Source organism: Barbus barbus (assembly GCF_936440315.1).
Source record: "Barbus barbus genome assembly, chromosome: 36".
NCBI classification, from domain to species: domain Eukaryota; kingdom Metazoa; phylum Chordata; class Actinopteri; order Cypriniformes; family Cyprinidae; genus Barbus; species Barbus barbus.
In genome coordinates, this window is record NC_136714.1 from 487,282 (window position 1) to 498,028 (window position 10,747).

Below are 10,747 nucleotides of genomic sequence, written 5' to 3' on the forward strand. Positions count from 1 at the left end.
GGATCTTCATGGTGTTTTGGGGATGAACTTGACAATCGCCACTCTGGATTTTGGCGTTCGCTCGTACGGTGGCTCTGAACTGTCAAAACACCTCTCAAAATGCGTGGTACGGATGCAAAAAAAAAAAATCAAACCCGATCCAAATGTTTTATGACAGATGAGTTTCTGAGGCCGTGTGTAAACGTGATTGACACAAAGTGAGGTCGTATTTAATTTCAACGTGTGAAAATTTCGGAAACAGTGTGCAATGACCTTTAGAATGATTTCTGAAGATCATGTGACACTGAAGACTGCAGTAATGATGCTGAAAATACAGCTGCAGATCACAGAAATACATTACAGTTTAACACATATTCACACAGAAAACAGCTATATGAAATTATAATATTATTTCACAATTTTGTTCAAATAAATGGAGCCTTAGTGAGCAGAAGGGACTTTTCATTAAAACTCAAATCCTGCTGACAATCTCTTAAACATCAGTAACTAATCTGATGTTAATAGCAGGTTTGTACAGGGTTAGGTTGAACATGACTGTATTGTCGCTGCTCCCTAGCATCACTGACCTCTAGCTCTTGGCTGTAATATTTCTTCAGGCTGCTCTTCAAGTTGTTGATTTTGTTCTCGCATCTCTTCTCCATCAGATCCCTCTCAGTTTCCAGCGTCTCGCTGCACAAGGAAAGAACTTAACAACATGCACCACAACACTTACTAGATGCATGGATTGTTTTCTTCACGCACAGAAGCACTAGAGTTACCTGAAGTCGTCCTGCATGCGGCTGATGACCTCCATCATCTCCGTGCAGACCTCCTCTCGAACCGTGGTCTCCAGCTCCTCTTTCTCCTGCCGCTGACGCAGCACTTCACGCTTCAGAACATCAATGGCCTTCAGCAGCGCCTGAACACAGCGCAATCACACAACATCTTCAGGCTTGCTGATCAATGACGTCTCGGAGACATGAAAACATAAAGTCATCAACAGAGCTGGGTTTACACGTGATCTGGATGAGAATCAGATTCCAAAAATGATGCCCTTGAAATTAGATTAAATTACATTTTTAAATATTTGTAATCAGACTAGTTACTTTCTTGATTAGATGATTACTATTCACACCATAGCAATAATTTCATTGTAATTTATTGATTCTCCTTAATTCTTTTTACATTTTCCTTTCTAAAATACCGCTATTATACTCTCTCAGAAAGTCTTCCAGGTTTGTGGACATTCACACAAAGACCAGTCAACTAGCCAGATGGATATAATTACACAGAAAACTGAATTTAACTGAATCAAACTGCATTTGAACACTGGATTTACAAAAATCATCTACATAAGAAGTGTTTTCTCAACATTGCATCAACTGCTGATGAACACAATTATGGGTTATTTAACCATGTATTATTATGTCTTTCAAACACATTAAAATGCACAAATTCACATGATTTCTTATATACATGTAATGCAGAGATTCCCAAACTTGTTTTGTCAACCGAATGTTTTTCACCTAAAATATTCAGATTTTAAGGCAATAAATGAATAATTAAGTAACATGTTTGCATGTTCATGGCTCTCTGATGATGGTTAATGGTCACATGAGATGCAGGTAAACAGAATATTTCTTTTAAGCCTTTTAATTTTATTGTTGTCATTTTAAAATGATTTATTTTGATTTTACATTTTTATAATGCAATTCATTATTAGCTTCATTAAACTTCATCAACCCCAGTTTGAGAAACCTTGACATAATACGATGTTTAATGCTGTTAATAAGAACTCTCTCTATTTCTATATCAATATTGTACAAGATTATCCCATTTAAATCAATGTGATAAATGAGTTCGGTCAAAAGTAATCCAATTATATTACCTAAAGCGTGTTACCAACTATAATTTTTGCCATGTAATTTGGAATCAGTAAAGGACTACGATTTGCAGTCCCCTCGTCTCTGTGAATGAAATGAAAGTGTATTTACTTCGGGATCAAACATGGTGATGTCTCCTTCCTCGTCGCTCTCCTCCTCCTCCAGCAGAGTGGTGTTGTTGGGATGCTGCTCGCGGAGCAGCGACAGAATATAAGCCACTCGCGTCTTACTGCACGGCCCATGCACCAGCTGACACGACAGAGACGTGTGTGTGAGTGGAGAGTGTTGTTGGGTGTCCACAAGAGGAAAGATGAAAGGGTCTGTCATGTTGTTACCTGTGTGGCGATGGCAGAGAACTTGAGCGCTTGCAGCGTCTCGTCGTAGGTGGAGGCGCAGGGGTTAATGTTGACCAGCATGCAGGAGCGGCCGTGACCACAGAAGAAGCTCTGCAGGACCCGGGTTAACTTGCTGTCTCTGAAGGGAACCACCAGCGGAGGACGAGACCTGCGGTGATGACAGTGTATATCCATCACCTGGGCTCCAGACTGCCACCAAATGGTTGCATTTTGTGACCATTTATTCTGAGGGTGTGACTAAATGTTGTGAGCAGTCACACTGGTGCGACCACTGCGTTGTCCAACTCATAAGCGCTGCATACGAGAAACATCAAACGGCAGATGAAACGAAAGCATAATGAAAACGCACGACTGGTCGTCTGTTATAAACGGATCAAACAGCGCCGACAGAGAAAATCAGAAGTAGTAATGCTAATTATAACCACGGTGTTGTGGCAGAAATAGTCGAATGTTATTACATTATTCATTTCAGAGTTTGTACAATGTTTTGAGAGAGAAATTCAAGCACTTTTCAATGCCTTTCGAGCTTTCCCACAACTATTTCCAGCACTTTAAAGCTCTAAAAATGATCCATTTTGAATAGTATTTTTTAATGGGATGACAAAAATATGCTTTATGGTAAACAAAGACTTAATAGTAGTAATAGTAAAGTAATAATATAACCCCCCCCCAACAAATTACCACTATAACCAGTAGATAGCATCAGAGGAGCACTTATTGGCTTATTAGTTATTCATTTCTACTTTATATTTTGCAATAATAAAATCACTATTATAAAATATCAAATCAAGAAATCAGATTGTGTCAAAGTTTTGCACTTTTTTTGTGCATGAAATATGAAGTCAAAGTGCCTGGAAAAACTTCTTAAATTTGTGACTTCATCACATAAAGTGTTGCTTTTCATCTCTGAAGTTATTGGTCAGTTACATATATTACTATAGAAAAAAAATGGTACATTTTATAAGAGTAGAATAGCCTATATTAATTTTCTATATAAAGGTTTTGCACGTTACTGTTGTAAACAAAAGGAAATGTTATATGGTTCCCAACTCAGTTCTTCACTGCCAAATATGTGTTACCAAGAAATTAACATGCAATATTATGAGTAACTGCACTTATTATTGCAAATCAATAGTAATTTTATGACTAAATATCCCCCCCAGCGCTACCAAATCTGCTCCTGGCGCCTCCATCTGTAGAACTGAACTCAAATGTTAGTCTGGAGCCCTGATCAGGGTATTTATGGCCACCAGCGGACCCTCACGCTCCTATTGTGAAGCAGCACACTCACTTATTGGTTTGATTGTGTCTCAGAGCAGTGATGCAGCGGCCCAGCGTCAGCAGAGAGGTGTTGATGTTGTTCGCCTCCTTCATTCTCTCGCCGTTCTGCTGGGTTTTACAGCGCTCAGACCCCGCCAAATCACACACAGAGAGCCTGCCGGGACGAAACACATGACAACTCCACATTAAATCCTTCGGAGGTCTTTTAATCGCCAGAATAATTCTACAGGGTTCAGTCCAATACAGCAATTACAGCGGTAATGTGGATGGACTCACTCGCTGATTCTGGTCACCTGTCCCAGCTCCGCTTGAGGCTTGACATGCAGAACACGGATAGTAAAGATACTATGGCTAAAAATGTCAAGAAAATACATTATTATTATATTTTGCCCTCACATAGATTTCCCAGTAGCATGGATTCACATTGAATTCAGAACAATAGTAAATGTGTCGGCAGCTTAAAGTTAGTAAAAGCCATCTGTTCTTCTGCATTATGATGATGCATATCTGACTGTTATGGATCATTGGAAAAGAAAGAAAATGTAGGACAAGGATCTGGTTCTATGACAGGATTTTGAGATGTAGGGATTAAATGATTGGAGTCCCAAATGAAAATCCAATTACAGTATTTTGATAAACCATTGCAAAATCTCTTATGTTACAAGATCAGATGTTTGAGGTTTTAGTAATGAAACAGTCACAATAAGATCGGTAAAATGTAAGAAAACTGTGAACTTCCTTTCACAGCATCACTCATGATGTACCTGCGGCTGGAATTGTGGTTTAGGTGAGTGCTGGCAAAACTTTGATTGCGTTGTCCAACTTTAAGCACTTTCCAGGCCTCTTCTGCACTTCGTACCTGAATCCAGGTCAGATCTAAAGCACGGAGATGAGTCATTCAGCATCATTAAAATTGAAAGAAATGTAAAAAAAGTCAAGAGGAAATTAATATTTAAATTAGTAACTGAAAATGTAGTTTCAGTTCTGTTTGCGATAGGAATGGGCGATATGGACTTAAAACTATATCATGATATTTTCTGGTATTTATTGCGATAATGAGATCAATGATGATGATTCATATGCATCCGCAGAGACAAAAAAATAGGGTGTTGTGAGCTCAACGCAATGTAATATGAGTTTCATTCATACTGGACTCCAGAGGGCGCCCTCGCACATAAACTCCACATTTGCATCACAGAAGTAATAACTGATTACATTCCAGGAAATCCCTAATATGGACAAAGACATCCAGCTACGGCTGAGTAAAAACACAGATACACTTAAACTGATCAAACATGAAGAACCACACGACTGTGACAATATATGGTTTATCTGTGTTCTTCAAGTCATCTTAGGTATTTATTAAAATAAAGTATATTCATAACACAATGCTAATCGACATAGGATTTCTGCCTCATTCTGTGATATGAAAACAGGTCTGGTCACAAAAACAAGTTATTTCAAACACTCGACTGATGTTATAAAGTGAATTTGGAGTAAAGGTATGTGAAGTATGTTGATCTTTGTTGAACAACAGGCTCATACACATGCAAAACTGTATTGCACGTGTTACTGTAGTACATTTACTCATTGAACAGGCAGATTTTTTGTCGCACTGTACAGCCCTAACCAATCAGCTCCTCATTGAACAATAAACTCCTCCTCAGTTTCACGTCCTCACGGTGGCACACAGAAATGTGTCAACTATGTTTTATAGTTGTTATCGCAGGAAGACTAATTGTTATCGTGGAGAGAATTGTTACCGGTATAATCGCAAACGATAAGATATCAGCCATTCCTAGTTTGTGATTCTTACCCTTTACGTAAGGATTTCCATGTTTGTCATCGCTGAGGCGCAGCGTGGCTCTCTTGCGGAACTGAAGTGAAGGTGGAGCGTCCAGGAGATCGTAAAGAAACTCGTTGTAGATCTCATAAAACGAGACCCAGACTGAGAACTGCACACCCTGCTCAAGATCCTCCCCACCGCTGAGACACAGGCCATTCGCCTCCAAACACACACCATCCGAGTCTGGAGGACAAACACACACACACACACCCGCTCAGAAGAAATCTCTAGTTTTAGGTTAGGATTAGGGCCAAAATACTGCATTTGAAATCTTAAAGATCTCTAACAAACAGCTGGAATTTGTCACTTTTTACAAACAAAGAGACTGCCGTTCTGTTTATGTGGCCTAACAGATCAATATTGAGTTGAGCCCAAGTCTGGGCTGAGAGTGAGTAATTCTGCCGTTGCTGTAGCTCAGGCTGGATGTCAGAGAGCTCCTCACCCTCCAGCTGTGTTGCGATGTGGCTGGTCGCTGAGAGTCCGCTGATGCCACTGTCCCAGGATAAACCTGCTCTCAGCCGAGACTGATGTCCAGCTGTGCTTTCCTCCTGGACAAAACAAAGACAATTACAGACTGCCCAGAAAAACCTGAAACTCCGGAGGGACAAAAAGGATTCATTAAAGGACAATAATTAGTATTATTCTAAGCATTTTTACAGAAAAATGGCCAATAATGTCTTAATCACCACCTGCTCATAATTCTCTAAATTGTTTAGTATGACAAATATGCATTCATACATTTGACATGTTTTAGTTACAATTACTAAAGGTGTATCATTAAAAAAAACAACTAACTAGTAACTTTCCTCGCCATTTACAAATAATTTTTTCCAATAATTAATCTAAATTATTCTGAAACGCTTATGTAGAAGAAAAAAAAAAAAGTCTAGTGGAAATATTAACTTATTTACGTCTGTGTTTCCACTGCAGCTCTGTGGTGTTTCATGTGTTTAGCGGGAGAGAGCAGCAACATGAACAATCCTGAGCTCGTGACATATACTGTTCCATAGTTTTGACACGCTGCTTACTTTAAACTGTAGAAACAGTGATGCATTGCTATTGTTGTCCTTGCATCTAGCATCCGTTAGTTGAGAAGCCCTATACAAGCTAATGGCAATTTTATTTATTAAAGAAGCCATTTGCTTACTCTAAATCTTTGTTACCTCTCTCTCTCTCAGTGTTGGGGAGTAACTAGTTACATGTAACAGAATTACACAAATTAATTACAAAATAAATGTAACTGCAATCTGTTACAGTTACTACAAAAAAAAAAAGTGTAATTAAATTAGTTATTTACGAAAATGTTAATGATTACAAAGGGGGTTACATCAGAATTTCTCACACACAGATTTTAATTGATATCTTTCATAAATTGCATTGATTGCTTTGAAGTATGAGACAGCAATATTTCAGGAGTTTAAGACACAGACGCTTATTTAATAACTGATTTATTTACTTGGGTTTATGTATATGCTTTATTTTCTAAGATTAACAGTTTTTTCCCCAAGGCATTGTTAGATGCCAGTGTTTCCTAGCTATGTAAAGATTTGATTTCAAGAACAGAATCATAGCTACTAAACTATTTCTTATGATTTTAAATTTATATTTAACCTCAGAATGATCTTAAAGTAAAAAGAGGTGTTGAAGTCCAATTTTGTGGCGACTGTTTTAAAATTAAATGATTATAATCTTAATTCAAGTGATGGAGGTAATCAGTGTTGAGTTCTATTGTAAGGTTAATCCTGCCTGGTTTACAGGCAGAAAGTAATCAAATGCAATCAGTTAAATTACTTTAATAAAGTAACTGAAATAGTTACACTACTTATATTTTAACTAGCGTAACTTGCAATCTGTAACCCATTACATTTCCAAAGTAACCTTCCCAACACTGCTCTCTCTTTACCTCTTTGAGCAAAGCGTCCCGCCGCAAATCCTCTGCATGGACTTCTCTCACGTCCAGTTTACGGACCTCCTGGCTCAGTACGGGCTTGAGGTCCATGGCGGAGTACAGCCGTCCAGACAGCTTCAGGAACACAGAGACTAACGCTCGCGGCAGCAGACCCGCCTCTCCACCCGCACCTGTTCAATCACAGAGAATAACAACCCATCCAGCTGTACAGAAACATGTGCATCACACCAGTGGCCGTCTTACCCTGTATGGTGTAGGTCTTGCCCGAGTTGGTCACGCCGTAGGTGTAGAGGAGCCGGTTTTCTCCACGCAGAACATCTCGCACCATCTCTCTTATGGTGTGATCGTAGACCTCCTGCTGAGAGCTCCGCGGTCCAAAAATCTGCACGAATGAGAAAAATCACATCCAGAGTGAAGCTTGTCAGTAACAATAACTTTGTGAGCATTTTTACTAATGATGATTTCCTTCATGGTGGATGCTAGGGGTGTGCGATATATATATTGTCTGCGATAACATCATAATTGTTGTTTTAACGATGTGCGATTTGACATTATCAAGTTTTTTGCAAAAACCATTCAAAGCACCCCTACAGAGAGCACGCATACATTACGTGAAGTCTAGACTAGAGCGCATTTAGAGTGTATTCTTTCACTGCATGATTCAGTCTACTAAAATACATTTAGAATGATCACAAATTCAAGACGTGGGGCAGAAAATGTATGTATATTTATACCACTTCATATAGTAAATCAATTTCACACGAAGAGTGCCGTTTCTTCTCCAAAAATGACCATGATTACAAATGTGATATTCATTTTTACAACAGCTCAATAAACAAGAAGTTAATTAAGAGCGTTTTAGACACTATATTTCCTGTTTTTCACCAAAAAAAAATCCAAAACACAGCCACAGCACTGGTTTGCGTCTCTGAGCAACATGACGTTGTTTCGTCTCTGAACCGAATCATTGGTTGATTCATTCAGTCGCAGCGACTCACTTACTAACAGTGACTTACTGCCAGCTACTGCCGGTTTTTATTTCATATTTAAAGTTTTTATTATTTAAATAATTTCAAATATTAGTATTCATAGTTTTGTTTACTATATCAAAACATTATTTATGCATTTGTAACTGCAAGTTAAATGCATTCATGTCCTGCATTAAACATTGTGTAAATACATCTATGCCTCTTCAGACGCAGCTTCTGTGTTTCCTCTGCATCGCAAAGATGAATTTTAATGATACTGATTTAATTTGCTTGGTAACAGCCCAAAGGTCTTATTCTAATTCGCTGATTAAATGCAAGAATTTCACTCAAAAGATATTGGACACTTTTACAAAAAAAAAGGCTTTATAAAAGGTAAAAATGCCCATAAAAGCTAAAAATTTAAACTTTTTGAAAAAGATTAATTTCTATCAGTATGAACTGATCACCACAGAATATGAAGAATATCAGAAATGTTAGGAGTCAGTTTAAGATACCAGTACAATAACACACTCAGCAAAATATCGACTAATTATCGATAAAACCCCAGAAAAGAGAGATATTATTTTTGGTCACTATCGCACACCCCTAGTGGACGCATTACCTTCGTGAAGGTGAACTTGTGCAGGCTCTGAGCGACGCCTCTCTCTGCACTCTTCATGTTGTGGGAGTCTTTGGGCGCTCGGAGAAGCAGACTGTCCTCAGACTGCACATTCACACAACCCTGAAGAGCACAAACAGCACAACAGAGACTTCACTGTTAGCTAAACAAGCCCTTCCTTTCTTTAAACAGTGTTTGAGGAGAGTGTCAGATTCCTTCACCTGCTCCTCGCTCCGCTCCTGCTCTGCTTCAGTCAGAGGACGGATCCGCAGGAAAACCTTCAGCTTCTCCGAGCCGTCATCAGCGCTGCCTCTCATACTGACATCAGGCTTGATCTGCACAGATGAAAGATGCATTCACATCACACAGCCTGCGGTACTAACCATTAAACAAGCAGTCTGTGTTGACATTACTCACAGCTATCTTTCATCAATAGAATAATTGTGAAGGAGCTGCTTTTGGCAGTGTGATAATCTGAGGCATAAGAGCCCACTGAACAAACAGTAATCGTCAGCCTGGGGAGAGTTCAGCTAAATTTAACAATATGATTGAAGCGTATGACCATATGAATAAGATTTGATGCAGTGACAAGCTGCGTAGTGACGTCAGCGTGCAATGACATCACAACGTCGTTTAGCAACAAACTGACCTTCCTTTAGCAACTTCCCATGAAAATGAGCGGTCAGCAGGGAACATACCTCTCGAGTGTGAGTTTGTGGATCTGCAGCAGGGGTGATAACAGAGATCTCCGGCAGAGGAGACACGAAGCGCTGGGATCTCATCAGAGCTCCGATGTCTGCAGCTGTGGACTCAAACACAGCCCCACACTCCTCCTCATCGGACAGAATCCCGCAGGGAGACGCCAGAGCCATCACCACACGCCTGGACACAAACACACGATCTTCACCTACTAAACACGGCTAGCCTGATGACTGCGATTCAGTTCAAAGACGCTGTTCGGTGCTGGTTGTTAAACACTGATGCATTATGATATACCTAACAACAAAACACGAGAACAAATGAACAGCATTTCCACAGAAACCTGTATTTTAGCGACCTGAAGTTGTGTTAGCTGTTAGCAGCTAACGTTAGCATCGCATATTCGAAGACTCCTGTCATAAATATCCGTGACGTTACCTTGATTTATGATGTCCTCCGAAGGAAAATATGTAGTTTTCTAGTTATATAAGTGACTCCTACAGCTAAGCTAGAGTCAGAACATGTATCCTGGACACAGTTAGTACAGTAACTAACCTAAACATAAACTCATCTGTCCACCTGCATAGCTCACTAACCGTTACTGAGATATATTCGAACGCCGCGGTCAGGGCGCTCCACCAATCACCGCGCACCTGAGCAACTCCAACTGGCCAATCAGACACGCTGGAGGAAATACTTTGCTTTTGATTGGTCAGCGTGCGGTGCTTCCACTCCCTTTGGAGGTGTGGCCAGTGGCACGAGTCACGTTTTAAAGTGTTTAGCTTAAACACACAACATTTGAGTCTCTTAAATGTATTTCAAATTGAAATCTGTTTCATTTGGAATCTGGTAGTTTAAAAACCCGCCAAACTCGTACAGTGTCAAATTGTATTTGTATAGTCTTTGTTGTGAAACGATGCGGTGTTATAATGTTACAGCTACATATTTAGCGATACACAACAATCGCAGTCACGTGCCTCGGATTGAAGAAGAGCGTTAAAAAAGCCCCCAAAAACATTATTATTTATTTTTATGTATTAAAATAATAGTATTCAATATGCATGAAATGCTTTGTAAAAGATATTAAGCAAACATCTACTGTAAATAAAGTGTTTAAAGAAACCCTAAGCAGCAGTAGCACTGTTTAATCGACTAGTAAGGCACTTCCCAGATAGCTACAGCAAGGTGGCATTGAAACAAAATGTTG

The 10,747-nt window shown here is 39.4% G+C and overlaps 1 protein-coding gene across 1 annotated transcript in view; it reads right to left on the reverse strand.

Moving 5' to 3' along the window:
* The window catches only part of kif20a (kinesin family member 20A), a 16,001-nt gene extending 5,847 nt beyond the window's left edge, over positions 1-10,154 (reverse strand). The window contains exons 1-15 of the mRNA XM_079394426.1: positions 9,979-10,154; positions 9,540-9,723; positions 9,063-9,176; positions 8,845-8,964; positions 7,498-7,636; positions 7,249-7,424; positions 5,788-5,893; positions 5,316-5,528; positions 4,264-4,375; positions 3,776-3,850; positions 3,510-3,653; positions 2,198-2,366; positions 1,974-2,111; positions 759-898; positions 567-669 (exon numbers count right to left, since the gene is read on the reverse strand). Of these exons, the coding sequence (XP_079250552.1) occupies positions 567-669; positions 759-898; positions 1,974-2,111; positions 2,198-2,366; positions 3,510-3,653; positions 3,776-3,850; positions 4,264-4,375; positions 5,316-5,528; positions 5,788-5,893; positions 7,249-7,424; positions 7,498-7,636; positions 8,845-8,964; positions 9,063-9,176; positions 9,540-9,713 (1,923 nt within the window). The 5' untranslated portion in view covers positions 9,714-9,723; positions 9,979-10,154. The remainder of the gene's footprint in view (positions 1-566; positions 670-758; positions 899-1,973; positions 2,112-2,197; positions 2,367-3,509; positions 3,654-3,775; positions 3,851-4,263; positions 4,376-5,315; positions 5,529-5,787; positions 5,894-7,248; positions 7,425-7,497; positions 7,637-8,844; positions 8,965-9,062; positions 9,177-9,539; positions 9,724-9,978) is intronic.
* Between the last annotated feature and the right edge of the window lie 593 nt (positions 10,155-10,747).